At 54.2% G+C, this 16,948-nt stretch overlaps 1 protein-coding gene and 7 non-coding genes across 8 annotated transcripts; 5 read left to right on the forward strand and 3 right to left on the reverse strand.

Annotated features, from left to right (window-relative positions):
- The first annotated feature begins 59 nt into the window (after nucleotides 1-59).
- On the forward strand, nucleotides 60-142 carry TRNAL-CAG. Its single transcript has one exon. It is a non-coding gene; the product is annotated as a tRNA-Leu (tRNA).
- Nucleotides 66-5,505, forward strand: LOC116737834 (basic proline-rich protein-like). Its single transcript, XM_032591716.1, has 5 exons — nucleotides 66-96; nucleotides 342-791; nucleotides 1,522-1,649; nucleotides 4,143-4,647; nucleotides 4,880-5,505. Exons 1-5 carry the CDS (start codon nucleotides 66-68, stop codon nucleotides 5,503-5,505), a joined length of 1,740 nt encoding a protein of 579 aa, XP_032447607.1.
- TRNAG-GCC lies at nucleotides 1,660-1,730 on the forward strand. Its single transcript has one exon. It is a non-coding gene; the product is annotated as a tRNA-Gly (tRNA).
- On the reverse strand, nucleotides 3,969-4,040 carry TRNAE-CUC. Its single transcript has one exon. It is a non-coding gene; the product is annotated as a tRNA-Glu (tRNA).
- On the reverse strand, nucleotides 4,346-4,417 carry TRNAG-UCC. The gene has a single exon. It is a non-coding gene; the product is annotated as a tRNA-Gly (tRNA).
- TRNAD-GUC lies at nucleotides 5,256-5,327 on the reverse strand. The gene has a single exon. It is a non-coding gene; the product is annotated as a tRNA-Asp (tRNA).
- Nucleotides 5,506-8,602: 3,097 nt separating the features above from the next.
- On the forward strand, nucleotides 8,603-8,676 carry TRNAN-GUU. The gene has a single exon. It is a non-coding gene; the product is annotated as a tRNA-Asn (tRNA).
- A 7,710-nt stretch (nucleotides 8,677-16,386) lies between these two features.
- Nucleotides 16,387-16,458, forward strand: TRNAE-UUC. Its single transcript has one exon. It is a non-coding gene; the product is annotated as a tRNA-Glu (tRNA).
- The last annotated feature ends 490 nt before the right edge of the window (nucleotides 16,459-16,948 follow it).

A 16,948-nucleotide genomic window follows, 5' to 3' on the forward strand; every position in this document is an offset into this window, starting at 1 on the left:
GGACACCAGCGTTAGCGCCGCGTCCCAGCCAGGCCAGCGGCGACGCGCCCACACCCGCCGTCAGGATGGCCGAGCGGTCTAAGGCGCTGCGTTCAGGTCGCAGTCTCCCCTGGAGGCGTGGGTTCGAATCCCACTCCTGACACGCCCACCTTTTGGCCCGCCCCACACAGCAGCCACGCCACCCGGGCCTGGACCACACCCTCTCGCGGCCGCGGCCCGCCTCGCGCACCCGAGCACACGCTGCCCGGGACCGAGCTCCAGCCCCTCCACCCTCGCCGCCTCGGGCGGGCACACACCCACACGCACCCCCGGCGACTCGAGCGCCTTTCCCACACCCGCAGGCTTCGCTGACTTCGCACCGGCTGCTTTCTGGAGGCTCTTTGGTCCTCCTTCTCGTCTGTTCCCGCCCCTGCCCTCCTCACCCCGGCACTCGCGAACCAGCCCAGGCTGCAAAGCTCCCCGCGCTTCCCGCTCCCACATGTGGCCGCTGGACAGCGCCTGGCTCTTCCAGCCAGCCGTCCGCTTCCGCCGCCCCCGGCAACACGCACCCACCCCACCGTCACCCCGTGCTTTTCCCCCGGCCCTAGTCCATTCTCTCCACACCCTCCCGAGGCGGCCCACACGATTCTCCACCTGGGGGCCTTCCCCTGGCCACACCTACCTGCCTGCCTGTCTGCCTCCCGGGAGCCATACAGCCCAGCCGTCTGCTGGCCAGCCGGCGGCGCGGACCCCTCCCTTCTGTGGGCCTGGCTCACGAGTCCAAGCAACCAAGAAGGTGGCTGCAGGGAGCAGTGAGCGGAAGCCCTAGACCCCCCCAGCCGGGCCATCCAGCCGGGCGCCACGGCGCATCTCCTGGCTCGGGGAGGCCGCCGGCCGGCCACTCCGCCCCAGCGTTCCTCCCGGATCCAAGACCGCCCTCCTGCCTCCCGACCTGTCAAGGCACCCAGCCGGACCCCTAGGGAGAGGCGCCGGCCAGCGCGCTCAGGCCTTTGCTCTCTTGGCCCGAGACGCACTCAGAGGCGCAGGCGGCGCTACCTGGCCTCTAACTCCGACAGACGCCGGCGCGAGCGCAAACACACACACACACACACACACACACACACACACACAAAGACACACAGCCCACCCATCCCCGCCCCCGGCCCCACGGCTCCACACACGAGAGGTCCGTTCCCCACCCCGTCCGCCGGGACACACACTGCACGCGCGAGAAAACCATCCGCCAAAGGGACTTTGGCTCGGGGCTGGGAGCAGCTGAAGGCAAGGTCCCTCGCCTGCCTGCACCTGCCACACATGGCTCCGGCTGTTTGGGGTTCGGGCGCTGGCCGGGCTGGGTCCGGCTCCTGGCTGCCTCTGGGGACACGGGCAGGCTGTGGCGGCGGCCCTGGACGAGGGACAAAGCACAGGATGAGCCCAGTCCGCCTCCGTGCCTTCCTCTGCCCGGACGTCCGCGCCGCGCCGCGCCCCGCCGCGCCCCGCCCCAGGGGCTGGCTCTCCGCGTGCCTGGAGCCTGTCTTGCAGACTGCCCGCCTCCTGCTCCCACGGAGAAGACGCTCACGCTCACGCTCACGCTCACGCTCACGCTCACTACTGGCGGGGACCGGCAACGGAGGCGGCCGGCGCCGCTGGGGAAGCCCTCTGTGGACCACGTCCGTGGGTGCATGGGTGGTTCAGTGGTAGAATTCTCGCCTGCCACGCGGGAGGCCCGGGTTCGATTCCCGGCCCATGCAACGCGCCATCCCCTTTTGGCCCCGCAGCGCCAACTGCGCGCTACGCTTCCTCTCTCCCACCTTCAGAGCACCTGGCCAAAGCCACGTCTGCTCCTCTCTGGGGGCCCGCCCACGCCCCATCCCGTCCCCGCCCCTGCCGCACATTCCCTTCCTCCTCCCCGGCTCGCTCGCCCTGGGGACAAAACTCCGCCCGCCCGCCCGGGAGCCAAGGGCCCATCCGCGCCCGCCCGGACACCTGCCTTGCCCTTCTTCTCTTTAACGACGCTCGCCTCGCTCCAGTCTCCCGATTCACTGCAAGGAACGCATCCACGCACCAACTCGCGCTGCCACCCACACGCTCCTCCCCTTCCCTCGGCACCACCTCGCGCCCCCGCCCCTCCCACCAGCCCCTCCCCCCCCCCCACAGACACACACACACGCGCGCGCGCGCGCGCTCTGGCTCACTCTACCCACACTCCAGAAATCCTCCCCTTTTGCACAACCGGCGGAAACCAAGCTGCCACGCCTAGGTGCGCTATACAGCCCATCGTCCGGGAGGGTCGCTCACAGACTCCAGGTGGCACCGGCACCCGCACCCGCAAGACCCCAGCGTGCCTAACGTCATGGTCGCCCAGGCCCTTGAGTCTCTGCGTCCCGCTTCGCCGCCGCGCTATCGTGCCAACGCGGCTTCCTCTTCCACCGCTAGAGCCACCCACGGCACCAAAGTCCACCACCGTCCTCCATCCCTCTCCCACCCCGACCTCCACCTCTCCTCCCCTCCACACACACCCACACGCACACCCACACGCAAAAGCGAGGACTCCGAGGAAACTTGCCGTGGGCACGGGAAGCACCCGGAGACCCACGGCCGCCCGCGGCCCCTCCGCACCGCTGCAGGGGGCTTGTCCGGTTGAAGCGAGTGTGCCCCAGCAGGTGTGCGCGGCGCACCGGCTGACCGCTCGGCCTCGAGAGGGGACACCTCTGATCACGGAGCAAATCCCCGGCGGACGGGGGTGCCCCAGTTGGGGCGGGAAGGAGACTGAGGTGTGCGATGGACCTTGGGAGGCATCCACAGAAGAGGACGGATACAGACAGGGGTGGACAGAGGGACGGACGGCGCCTATCTTGGCGAGGCACGGGGCGAGGCGGGATGGGAAACTGTGAAAAGTGCAACTGTGAAAAGTGTGCGTGAGTGGGGGGGGGTGGGTGGTGGAGGACGCCGCTCATCGGGGGTGGGGGGTGGGGCGCGGAGGTGGCGAAAGGGACCACCGGGTAACACGCTGGCCCCTTTGCCAAAGGATGGAAGGGACCGACGTGTCCTGCAATCGGAATGACAAGTTGGCGACAAGTGCGCCCAGTCCCCCGGGGTGCCTCGACCGCCACCCACCTGCCTGGCTGCTGGGTTGTCTTCCCCCGTGGCTCCCACGGCACCTCCCCGCTGTCTCACCTCCAGTGCCCCGGGAGGGGGGGGTCCGGGCCGTGCCCGGATGCCTCTTCCCTCCTCCACCTCCCGGGCACGGCGGTCGGACTCTGCGCTCGCACCGGCGCCCAAGACCGGCGTGCCCCTGGGGTCCGCTGTCCGTCGCCGGGGAGAGACGCAGCCAGCCAGGTCGTGGCGCTCCCGCCCCGCGTGGGGCAGGGAAGCCGCCCGAGAGGTCGCAGGCCCGAGGGGGGCTGCTCGGCCAGGTGACGGGACTCAGGGCTGCGCGTGACTCACCTGACCCACGCGCCCGGCACCGCCACCGCGGGCACCTCAGGAGGGAGGACAGGATGGCTCGTCAGCCTGGCCAGCTAGGAGCGCCACCGGAGGGGGCGGTGGGGGTCCGAGCGCACTCGGGGGGCAGGGGCGCCTGCGCACACTGGTGGTCCCGGCCGGGGACAGAGGCCGCCCCGGCCACTCGCGTCTCGGGCTGTGGAAGCGAAGGTGCCAGGCGAGCGCGTGCGCGGGGGGGGGGGGGGGGGGCGAAGGGGAGAGGCGATGCCGAGGGCCTCCGGTGGGCCAGCCAGGCCAAAAGGCTCGGACGGGCCGAGGTGGCAGGGCGAGGCCGGGGCCGCCCGTCGGGGCGTGGCAGGTGGCCTTGTGTGCACCCCTCCATCGTGGCGGCGGGGCCCGCGACAAGCTAGCCAGCTCTGGCCTGGCGTGCTGGCGTGGGCTAAAAGGGGGTGGTGCGGGTGCACTGGGGACGGGACGGTGGGTGGCTCGGCTCGGCCGGCCGGCCGGGAGGGGAGGCCCCGGAGGGCCAGAGGAAGAAGAAAGGCTTCCCTGACCGGGAATCGAACCCGGGCCGCGGCGGTGAGAGCGCCGAATCCTAACCACTAGACCACCAGGGAGCGACAGGCTGCGCGCCTGGCCTGCACCCCCTGGACCCAGCGCCTCCATTCCACCCACGCGGCTCCGCTCGGGCCCCGAGGCCCCTGCCTCTGCACGTCTAGCCGCCCGCGGGCCCCACGCAGTCCACCCGGCCCGCTGGCAGCACCCGCAAAACGCTGCGCGCCGGCCGCCCTCGCACCCGCACGCCGCCTCGGGCCACGTGCCCAGCGCCCAGCGCCCAGCGGGCCGGCACGCCGTCCCCCACTGCCAGCGCCCGGCGGGCCTGGCCAGGAGGGCCCCGGAGCGGCGCAAAAGGTCGGGCGGCTGCGTTGGCCGGGAATCGAACCCGGGTCAACTGCTTGGAAGGCAGCTATGCTCACCACTATACCACCAACGCTGCACGGCCCGGGCCGGCCCGACGCGGCCGGCCCAGGGTGCGCTCCGCGCCTTCTCGCCTTGGCGCTCTCTCGCCGCCGCCGCCGCCGCCGCGCCTCCGCCGCCCGGCGCAGCCCTGCCCCGACGTCCCGCCCGGCCGCAGCTCTGCCCGGCCACCACGGGCTGCGGCCACCACGGACTGCGGCCGCCCGGCGCCCCTGCCTCGCCCTTCCGACTCAGCTGCGCCGGCTGGTCGCCAGGCACGCCCGCCCCGCGCCCCGCGCCCCGCGCCCCGCGCCCCGCGCCCCGCGCCCCGCACCCCACGCCCCGCGCCCCGCGCCCGGCGCCCCGCGCCCGGCGCCCACCGCCGCCCGCCTCTGGAGGGCGCTCTGGCCGCCTGGCCGCTCTCGGGCCCTCGGAGGCCGGCTGGGGAGCCCCGCCACGTCCCCGGCCCGGCGTCTTCCGCGTCCTCCGCGGCCCGCAGCTAGCCGCCCGGCCCGGCCCGGCCCCGCGCGGGAAGGAGCAGAGGGGGCGGGCGCCAGGCCACACCACCTCCCGCATCCAGACGGGACCGGACCCAGCTGCCTCCCACCCGAGCGACACCCACGGCGGCTGCGCGGCTGGGCGGCTGGGCGGCACGTCGCCGAGGAGCTCGCCGTGGCTGCCGCGGGGACCACACGAGGCCCCGGCTGCGCGCTGGCGACCCAGCGTCCGGCCTCGAGCCACGCAAAGGGCTGGGGCCGGTGGGCGGTGGGCAGGCCGGGCACGCGCCGCCGGACGGCCGAGAAGAAGCGCCCCTGGCCCTCGGGAGCAAGAGGTGTCACCCAGAGCTGCGCAGGCCACCAAAAAGGGCGTCTTGCCTCCCCGTCGGGGAATCGAACCCCGGTCTCCCGCGTGACAGGCGGGGATACTCACCACTATACTAACGAGGACGGCGGCGGCCGGCCACCCGGGCGCCCGACCCCTCTCCGGCTGCCTCCCCACGCCTGCCCCTGCCTGCCCCCGACGCCCTGCCCTGCACGGGCGCCCGACACGGGCCACCCTCTCCCGACTCCACACACCCCGCTTCGGTCCCCTCCTCCGCACGGCATTCCTGGCTTCGATACGTAGTGGACCCAGATGCACTCACGGACCGGTTTGGCGCTGGGCACTTTCAGCACGCTGCCTCTTTGCGGCAAAGCGGGTATCGCGCCGGAAAGGAGGACGCGGTGTGTGGATGAAGGTTGGCGGTGGTGTTCGTTCCGGGGCGGCGGAACCAGCCGTGGCAGAGGTGGAGTCCTCCCTGCTGCGATTACTGTGTCCCACGGGAGTGGTGGGTTGGGGGAATGGGAGAACTGAGACCGACCGTGGAATCCGAACCTGGATGTGAAAAGCAGATTCTCGCCAAGTCCCTTCATTGGGACCATCAGGCAATGAAGGTGAGAGAGCACGCAGATACAGGTGCAGCCGGTGAGGAAGATCCAACCTCAAGCAGGTGGGAGCCTGTGCATTACACGGGAGGACAGAGTGGACTTCTCGTGTGCGTGTTTTTGCAATTGCGTGACTGATACCCTCCGTCATATGGCCCAGCGGCCAGCGTGTTACCCAGAAGTTCCGTCCTCCCCCTCCTCTCCCCACCTCCGTCCCTCATTCCACTTGCCGGCAACCAAGATTTCATGTTTACTAGTTTCCCATTCCTGCCTTACCATACACCTAGCCAGGATCTTTCCGTGCCTTCTCATCAGCTCCGTACCCTTCTTCTATGGGTGCTCTCCAAGGTGAATCGCACACTCCTGCGTTGTGTGCAACTTGTATCCCAGTGCGACATGCATTACATTAAAACTATTTAATATATCCTCCTTATACTAGCTTGTCTTGACTTCTTTAGTTTTTCCTTTCTCTGAAGACCTTTTATTTTGATTTTTTCCCCTTTTTCAGAACTCCTCCCTTTTGCCAATCTTTTTCACACCACTTGATTTTTTTTTCCCCCGGCATCCTGCCTATATTGCAAATACTGCCTCATATTGTTTCTGATCCTGGGAAATCCGTTCTGTGCTCTGTATTTTCTGTATTTTCTTCCTAGGCTTTTAGCTTCTGGTCATTTGGGAAAGCTGGCTTTCATTTCAGTACCCATGTATTCTCTGAAGCTACTGGGCTTTCTTCCTTAGTACAGGACGTGGATACTCAGAGCCTGGTAAGAAAATATATGGGTGGGAAAAAGCCCTTGGGGTCTGTTGACTCAGCCATCTGCCATGACCCCTGTACCTCTAGGTAACTTGGCCTGTGAATTTTTATAAAATCCTTTGAGTCAACTGAAGATGTATCCCTGAGGAACCAGTGTGTTTCAGTCACGTCTGCTTTGTTGTCTAGCAGAGAAATGGCATGCTAATATTTTCTACTTCGTGAAGATGACTTTGATCTGGTTTTGCAAGCAGCTGAAGCTTCCCCCTGTTTACATCTAGAAGACTAACTATATGAGGTGTACCTGTACTCGTGTTTTTCTGAGCCTGAGTCTGTGCAGTGAACGACCTGTGTTTCTCTAGCCAGGAATTTCTGAGTCACGGTATCTACCCCTGGAAATGCCAGAGGGTTTCGCCAAATGCCCACAGGCTCTACAAAATTCTGAAAATTTACCTGTTCTTAGAATTTCATCCAACCAAATTACGTTCATTACTAAAACTTATTTTCTTGACTCAAAGTAACTTGCAGATTGGTTTCGATGTAAAACATTTTCGTTGTATCAAAACCGCAATGAGATACCACCTCACACCTGTCAGAATGGCTCACATTAAAAACTCAGGCAACAACAAAACGTTGCCAAGGATGCAGAGAAAGAGGATCTCTTTTGCACGGCTGGTGGGAATGCAAACTGGTGCAGCCACTCTGGAAAACAGTACGGAGGTTCCTCAAAAAATTAAAAATAGAACTACCCTATGACCCAGCCATTGCACTACTAGGCATTTATCCACGGGATACAGGTGTGCTGTTTCAAAGGGGTACATGCACCCCAATGTTTATAGCAGCGCTATCGACAATAGTCAAAGTATGGAAAGAGCCCAAATGTCCATCGATGGATGAATGGATAAAGAAGATGTGGTATATCTATACAGTGGAGTATTACTCAGCAATCAGAAAGAATGAAATCTTGCCATTTACAACTACATGGATGGAACTGGAGGGTATTATGCTAAGCGAAATTAGTCAGTCAGAGGAAGACAAAAATCATATGACTTCACTCATATGAGGACTTTAAGAGACAAAACAGATGAGCATAAGGGAAGGAAAGTAAAAATAATACCAAAACAGGGAGGGGGACAAATCATAAGAGACTCTTAAATATAGAAAACAAACAGGGTTGCTGGAGGGACTATGGGGGGGGTGAGCTAAATGGGTAAGGGGCATTAAGGAATCTACTTTTGAAATCATTGTGGCACTATATGCTAACTAATTTGGATGTAAAATTTAAAAATTAATTAATTAAAAAATTTATTAAATTTAAAAATGTTTAAGAAAAAATTTAGTTTTACTTATTGTAAATTACTAAATTCTCTACCGAGAGCCAGGGCCCATTGGCGATATTTTTGAACCACAATTGTGAGTGGAGGGAGGAGTACTGGGGGAAGTGTTCAAGCTAGTCTGTATGTCCGGTCTCCAGAGGTTGTCTTCCCTCCCCCTTGGAATATTCACTATTACTTGAGAATCACATTCAGGAAGAGCTTTGAAGATCACTGCCCTTTTGAAGTTACGTTTTTAAATAAACGCTTGGCATCTGGGTTTTATAATTCACAGAGAGGTAACGTAAGTGGGTTTCATAGAAGTTTAGCGAAGTAAGAACATCAGGCTGATGTCCCAAGCAGGGATGTCAGTTCAAATCAGCAGCAAGCTGTTTCCCCAGCACTCATTAATCCCTGCTTAGTCCTCCACTCCATCCCGCCAGTCTCCATTTCCTCCGGTGGTGAATCTGGTCTTAACTCGTGTCCAGATCTCCACTTGGGGAGAAAGAGGATGTCGCTTCCCGCTGGTGCTAAGAGATTGGGAAGAAAGGAAGCAAGGATTCTACTGTTGTATGACAGGGATGGTTTAATGTTCTGGCTTTTAGAATCACATAACTTGGAACCTACTTGCAATCTCAAGATGAAGAAACGAACCCAGATGGCGGAACGCTAGTGTTTGGTTAATGGTCTACACATACATAGGATGTGCGAAATTTTGCTAGGGATTGTGGGTAGTCTCTGTGGCGCAATCGGTTAGCGCGTTCGGCTGTTAACCGAAAGGTTGGTGGTTCGATCCCACCCAGGGACGCCTGAAGTGATAGCCTCACTTTTTTTTTTTTCCTTCATTTTAAAAATCAGAGTTCCATTTCCAATCCAAAATTCCGCGAATTACTTGTCTACTAAGAGAAATTCTCCGAGTGCCACATCTTAGGATCAGGAGCTTTCTATGGAGAAACTAGAGGTACCTGTACTTCCCTTTCCTCTAAAATCAAAACCTTTTTCGAGCTGCTTTTTTTGCAGAATTCCACAGCAAGTGGGCCTTTGCAAATGAGCACTGCTAGTACAGAAAACAGTTAAGCCTCTTTTGAGTTCAGTTAATTCTTGTAGCAGATGGCAAGCACCTGGAGAAACCCAATGATCTCTGGCCGCGTTTAAAAGGAATTAAAGTTTCATTTCCTGCATTAATGTGCTCTCACGTTTATCCTGCTACTTACTTAGAACTGACACTGCTCTTAGATATAAGGCTGCAGTGAAGGTCCCAGAAATAAACCTTCAAGGCTCTGACTGGGGCTCCAACGCTTCTCGTTTCATATTGTGCTCTCTTTTGGTGATCTTGTTGACTTTCAAATTTGTGTCTCCAGAACCTCTCTGAGTTCTAAACCTACCCACGCCTCCACCTGCCTGCTTCACATGACCCATTGCCCTCAGGGTTATCCTCTCCCAAGCTGAGTTCACCTTCTCCTCATCCCCGAGGCATGAGAGTCTTTTCCAGTGTTTCCTCTCTTAGTGAATGGCATTACCACCACCTTTAGGGAAACAAGCCAGATGGGAAGGGGACTTCCTTCAAGTCTTTTTCCCCTCACCCAGCAAATCCATCCGTCGTCGAGTTCTTCCAATTTAACTTCTCTGCCTTCCATTCCTGTTAGCCCACTGCCAGGTTCCCTCGGGGACTGGACCCGGGTCACCTTGAGAAGTCCTGTTACAGTGCAAGGAATGTGTTGCCAGGACTCCTGTCTGTGAGTGTTCTCATGCCAGGAATTCCTGTGAGCTGGACCTTCCCCTCAGCCAAAGCTGACTTTTCATCTCTCAGATGCCCTTCTTAGCTCAGAAGTCAGGACAGGAAGACCACAGAAATGAAACTGTTGGCTAAATCAGACTTTCTCCCTGAAGGCTTTTCGAAAAACACAAAATCCTGGCTTGTCCCTAGTCTCTAAATATGTACCTGTTATTCATCTATTTATTCATGCACACATACATTCATTCAACAAACATATATTGACAACTCTTATATGCCAGGCACTCTGTAAGGAGCTGTAAATAAAATGATGAGTGAGAAAACAGATACAGTTACCATACTTTTTCAGTTCATAACCTACTTTCTGAAATTCCTACCAAGATCAGTGTGATCCAGCTGTGCCCCCTGGGGGAATTTCCAGAACAAATGGGGCACCATGGTCCCTAAATCTTTCTCCTGCCATTTACAAAGCTATGGAGGCTCCAAGGCTATTCTATGTACTCGCCCCGTATTGGCCGAAAGAACTTGGCTTCTGGAATCATCCAAATCCGTTGTACTGCCAGGTTTTCAGACTCAGGAGAGCAGGGCAGGGTCTCTGACTGCCTAGAGTTGAGCTCCCCAAAGTGCTGCACCCAGGAGCTGGCAGTTAACCCAGGAGTACAGTCTGGTGTTCGGCCACAAGTTATTCAATAGGAAATGCCAACCCATGGACTCTGCCTGATCTTTGTAATGAGTTAGACTTTCTGCTGTTAGGTTAAAGCTTGGTGGTTCACAGTCCACCCAGAGACTGCTGTCCTTTGAGCCACAAACATGCTTCCTTTGCCTGCCATGTTCCCCCTCTCTTCATAAGCTCCTTATCTCATTTCTGAGTTGTTCCTGCTATACCTGAGGCCCCGTGAGTAGTTTCTTCTTGGTCAAAAGACTTTTGAGTGAAAGAATAAGTTATCCGGCCCCCACATCTCCAACATACAGTGTTGGGACAGGCAGGGGTCAACCTCTGTTGACACTCCCATGCGAAAGAGAGAAATTGAAGACCACTGGTCCACATCAACTCTGACATCCAGTCAGATTCATGTGGCCAGTTCCTTGATTAAGCCCCATTACTACTCCCTGGGAATTCCTCACTTCTGCTTCCTGAATTCTGCTTACTTTTCCAGAGGAATAGTCGGTGTTCACGGCTGACCATTTGCTCAGCCTGCTTCCTGCTCATAGGAGTTTGCAGGTCCAAAGTCTTCTTTTAATTTTGTACTGCCTCTGTCCCTTTCGGTCCAAGCTGATATACTTCCTTTAAAAGCTTGAAGAGTTTCTTATAAATATATCAATATATACTTCACTTATTAGGCAAAAGCCACACTCACAAACCTCTTTGAGATCAGCCTTTTTCTACATTGGGCCCCTAGTAAGGTTGCTGTGGGTCAATGTCCTTAAGATCCTTAAAAGCCTTCTTAACAGGAAGGGTCTCTGAGGCAAGCCCTTAAGCTTCATAAAAGGCCTTCTTTCTTTCTGAAAAAGTCTAGGAGGCACTCCTTCAATCTTCTTGAGGTGTAAAGAAAGACTTCTGTAGATACAGATTTAGGTTCCTCTTTCCCCTGGACCATGTTTCCTGACAGCACCTGGGTTTGATCTCCTTGGCTCCCCCTTTCTTCCTGAAGCATTTGCTGGATGGAAACTGTCCCAAGCCTTACATTTTGTCCAAATTCCAGCTGAAAACTGAATACTCAGTCCTTACTTCATGTCTCCTTTCTAGTGTTTCATTATAGGCAGTGTAGAGGAGGAAAAATTCTTCTTGGTTCTTTTAGCTATAAGGTACTTCCCCAGATTCTGATTCAATGATGTGTAGACTCATAAACAGTTTAGAATTCCTTTATCCAGGAAGTCAAAGCTAGCATGTAGTTTTGACAAATTCTGTAGTTTCCTCCCCAGACTCTTTCTTTGGCATGAGTTTGGCTATATTTCTGGCCTCCTAGCTCCCCTTTGGTTATTCCCTTTATCTGAGTCTGGTTGTTAATTCTCATAAATCTATGACCACCCAGTGATCTCTCAATTAATTCCTTTTCTGCTTCATTTGCTAAAGTTTATTTATGCATTTTCTATCCAAGACCACTAATATTTAGACATCAGTAACAGAAAAATATGGGTATCTGAAATAGGTGAAAGGGCTTTGTTGGCTGGAAAGCAGGCAAGATATTTTGAATACTCTGGAAAGGGAGTCTAACAACCGGAGAACTGCTGTGTAGCAGTGAAGGGTCATCTGTTGCCATCTGGGAACCTGCATTGCTAATGACTTAGGACTTTGTCACAGGTGTGAGAAATTTAAACGCTCAGAAAGTCTCCTTTTAAAACAGTTTTAAAAAAAGAGAATGGTGTAATCAGTCCCCTACATTTTCAATTCATGGCACCGTTTAAAATGAAGAGACTTTAGTGACCTCCAAAAGGTATATGTAAAACTGTTTGGCTTTGTATCCTTTTTTTGGTGTTTTTTTTTCTTCTTGAGAGAGAGAAAGAGAGAGCCCACACAAGTGGGAGAGGGGCAGAGAGGGGAGAGAAAGAGTCCCAAGCAGGCTCCACGCTGTCGGTGAAAAGCCTCACGTGGGGTTCCATCTCAGGAACCCGTGAGATCATGACCTGAGCCTAAATCAAGAGTCAGATGCTTAACTGACTGAGCCACCCAGGCACCCCTCACCTTGTTTCTTTTTTTTTTTTTTTTAACACTTTAGTATTTAACATACAACCAACTGCCCATATTTAAAATATATAATAAAGGAGCACCTGGGTGGCTCAGTTGGTTGAGTGTCCAACTTCGGCTCGGGTCATGATCTCATGGTTCTTGGGTTTGAGCCACATTGGGCTCTGTGCTGACAGCTCAGAGCCTGGAGCCTGCTTCCGATTCTGTGTGTCCCTCTCTCTCTGCTTCTTCCCTGCTTGTTCTCTGTCTCTCTCAAAAATAAATAAACATTGAATAAAAATAAATAAATAAATAAATAAATAAATAAATAAATAAATAAACAGTTTTGACATATGTACGTACTACTGAAGCCATGATTACAATCAAGATAATGAACGTACCCATCATCCCCAGAAGTGTCCTTATAGCCCTTGATAATTCCCCCTTCTGCCCTTTGCTAAGTCACGTCCCCACTGACCTGCGCATCTCGAGCGATTACGGATCTGCTTATTGCCACTGTAGATTAGTTGGCATTTTCTAGATTTTACATAAATGGAGTCATACCGAAGGTCCTCTTTTTCCTTTGGTATCATGAATCTTGTTAATTTTAGTCATTCTAGAACACATGTGGTGTTAACTCCATACCCACTAAGATTGCTGTCACTTTAAATACAACAACAACAATAGAAAATAGAAAGTGTTGGCAGGAAGGAGAAATGAGGACCACCAAACATTGCTGGTGACAATGTCAATGACCCCACGATTTTACTTACTAGGTATATACCCAGAGTAACTAAAACCAGGGGCACCGAGGGGCGCCTGGGTGTCTCAGGTGGTTTGAGCCCCGTGTCAGGCTCTGTGCTGACAGCTCAGAGCCTGGAGCCTGCTTCAGATGCTGTGTCTCCCTCTCTCTCTATCCCTCCTCCGTTCTTTCCCCCTGCTCTGTCTCTGTCTCTCCAAAAATAAATACACGTTAAAAAAAAAACAAAAACAAAAACCTAGATACTCAAACTAGTCCTTGCATGTGAATGTTCACAGCGCCACTACTCACAGCGGCCAAGAGGGAGAAACAACCAAAAGTTCCATCAGTGGGTGAATGTATAAACATGTCGCATATACACACAATGAAATGTTAATCAGCCATAAAAAGGAATGGAATTAACATTTAAATGATACATGTCGCAGCTTGAAGGAACTCCAACCGCAAGCTAAGTAAAAGAAGCCACAGACAGAATGTTACCTGTTGTATGATTTCGTGTAAATGAAATATCCCGAATAGATAAGTCCATAGGAACAGAAAGCAAGATGATGGCTTCCAGGAGGAGCGTGTATCGAGGAGTAATTGCTTCATGGATGTGGGGCTTTATTTTGGGATGATGAATATGTTTTAGAACTAGATAGTTAAGGTAGTTACACAAAGTTACTTAGTACATTGTTAATGTACTAAGTAACTGAGTAGTACTCAGTAACTGAATAGTTCCACTCTAAAATAGTTAAACTTATATGCATTCCACTTAAAAAAAAAAAAAAAAAACTCAGCCGCAGAGTCCCTGAAGTCCAATGGTCAGCTGGTTTGACCATAAATCAATATATTGGTGGTTCGAGTCCCCTGGGGGAGGTGTGTTGGTAACCTGCTATTCTCCAGCCCTGCTGTTGCTCTGTCAGAACGGACTTTTTCTTTTTAATTCATCCCTCTTATGTGACCGGATGAAAGCAACTTTGCACTATATCCAGAGAGAGCAGAGGCAAAAGTGCTCTGAAGAAGCAACTGTCCTACACTGAAGCCTAACCAAGGCAGTTCTCTCTTCTGTGTGTTTAGTATAAGGCATCACCTTCTAGGATGTTTAATTATATGTGTCTACCTGACTGGGTCATGGGGTGCCCAGATATTTGGTCAAACATTATTTGGAGTGTTTCTTTTTTTTTTTTTTAATTTTTTTTTTAATTTATTTTTGAGAGAGAGAGAGATGGGGAGGGACACAGACAGAGGGACACAGAATCGGAAGCAGGCTCCAGGTGGTCAGCACAGAGCCCAACCCGGGGCTTGAACTCACGAACGTGAGATCATGACCTGAGCCGAAGTCGGAGGCCTAACCCACTGAGCCACCCAGGTGCCCCTGGAGTGTTTCTGTGCGGATGTTTTTGGATGGAATTAACATTTAAGTCAGTAGACTGAGTAAAGCTCATTGCCCTGGCTAATGTGGGTGGGCCTCATCCAATCAGATGAGAGAACTCCTCCTGCCAGACTGCCTTTGAACTAGGATATTGAGTTTTTCCTGCTTTTGGACTTGGACTGGAACACCAGCTCTTCCTGGGTCTTGAGCGTACTGGCCTTGGTCTTTGGACTTGAACTACACCAGCAGCTTCCCTGGTCCTCAGGCCTTCAGACTCCAACTGGACCCACCAACTCTCCTGGGCCTCCAGCTTGCCAGCTCACTTTGAAGACCTCGACACTCCATGATCATGTGATCTTCAGATACAGAAACATATATAGATATAGATAAAGATACAGATATACATGTGGGTACGGGTATAGATATAGATATACACACAGACATAGATACAAATATACGTGTGGATGTCGATCTCCTATTGGTTCTGTGTCTCTGAAGAACTCTGCTACACCACGCAAGCAGGTGCCTTCTTCTCCCTCCTCTCATTAACTCCTAGCAGAAGATCTGAGGGTTCCTCAAATTACAGGAAACAGAAACAACTTTACACTTTCTTTTTTTTTTTTAATTGGAAACATGCTACTGAATACAATTTTAAGGAGAAACTGCATACCTGTTACCTGCTAGCCCACTACCTTAAACCACACGTGGGCTGCTTGAGCTGCTGAGGTGAAAATACCCCCCAAAGAACTTGGCAGTGTCCTCACCAGAGGGAGAGCCACAGAGGTTAAAACAGAAAGGACCGTGCGTTCAACGGATATGGTGGGTGGAAAAGGTTCTGGGCTTATTTCCAAGGGTGCTGCGGGGGTGGGGCCGTGGGAAAGGTTCCTGGTTGGGGGAATGGAGGAAGATGACTTAGTTTGGGGGAGCATGACTTTAGATCCTCCCAGTGGTGGGGTAAGGAGCTGAGAGCTCTGTTGGGGGTGGGCCTGGAAGGTCCGAGAAGTACTGCAAATGGAATACAAAAGGGAATAGCCCAAAAGACCCTCCATTAGTGCCTCATATTTGTGATTGCGGGGAACAGTACAAATGGAGGGCCACATACCATATGTCTAGATGTTTTAAATTGATCAATTAGGCTCATAAGCAGTAACATACAATAAGAGCTTTCCATCTACATTGACAAAAATATTTTCGTAAGGACCTGTGGGTCCAGATTTGCATTTAGAATTGTGAGACTCCTCATAGTTCTGCCTGACCACCGTGGCCCAGGAAAGACCCTCTCCTCTCAATTCTAGCTCCTTCCTGCACTGAGAGGGGTCCTGTGCAGGTGTGTGGGCACCAGGATCTGTTCAAACCCCTGCAAACAGCCTTCCTTTGGCCACCTGTCGAGCCTTACTTGCACGCACCGGAGGCTAATCCACTTCCACCACGCGGGTGGGGGAGAGGGGCGCCCTAACCAAACGTCAGCCGTTTGTGCAGGTCATTCTAGGTCCCAAATAACAGAGCTAGGCCGGGGAGAGGGGTGCGGCTTCCGGTGGGCATGTCCCCTTGGCCCTGAATGTTCCTCCCTCTGCACAGGGGAGGGCCATAATCGGAGAAGATCAGGAACAGGATCCTTTTTGGGGGGTGAGGGAGCAAAAGAGAGACATGGGTTTCCTCAATCAACCACGGGGAATCTAGAAGCGAGAGAGGCACAAACATTTTAGGAATGAAGAGGGGGAAAAAAGAAAAACACGAGCGAGCCCTGTGGTCAGAGGGAGTCGGTGACAAAAATGTAGGAAAAAGTGTCCTCTTCCCTGGCTTGACTTGTGACAGCCTTTTTTGCAACTTTTCTGCCACTAAAGTTTCCTGCCACCCTCTGACCCACGTGGCAGTCTCTGCATCCAGCACCACACACCCCCCTACAGAACATTCTCCAGACGTTTCTAAAGGCCCCTAACAGGTGGCCGCATCATTCTTAAGATCTTATTCTAGGAGTTGCTGCTCAGGCGCTTTGAATGCCTCTCCCTGGTGGTCTAGTGGCTAGGATTCGGCGCTTTCACCGCCGCGGCCCGGGTTCGATTCCCGGTCAGGGAAGCTGGTCTCGCCTTCCTTACTCTTTTTTTCTTTTCTTTTTTTTTTTTTTTCCTTTCTGTCCACCGCTGACATTTTGCTACTGTTACGGCTCCTGAGCCTGGTTACCCCCAAGGCCGGTTGCACGCAGCCTTGCAGGCCAGCCAGTGCTCCCGTGGCTCCCCACTCCTGCCCGCCAAGGCCAAGCTCAGGGATCCCCGGATTAAGACGATGCCTCGCAAAATCTGCCTGCCTCTCAAGCTTTTCCCAGGTGATCCTGAAATCAGTGCTGAGTACCGCAGGACAAAGTCACCAGGGAGCCAAAGACTGGTGTCATATGAGTTGCTCTCCATCTTTGTATTATAGTTCCTGTCTTACAGGTAAAATGAACTAATCAACATATAGAAATGTATTCTTGCGCTTACAAAAGACCAAACGGCCCCAGATCTGGTAAAAGCACCTGAGCTGTCTACACCTCTCGCATGTACCTTAGGGTTTCAATGAACAGGGAAAA

The sequence above is a fragment of the Lynx canadensis genome, chromosome F1, assembly GCF_007474595.2.
Source record: "Lynx canadensis isolate LIC74 chromosome F1, mLynCan4.pri.v2, whole genome shotgun sequence".
Classification (NCBI taxonomy): domain Eukaryota; kingdom Metazoa; phylum Chordata; class Mammalia; order Carnivora; family Felidae; genus Lynx; species Lynx canadensis.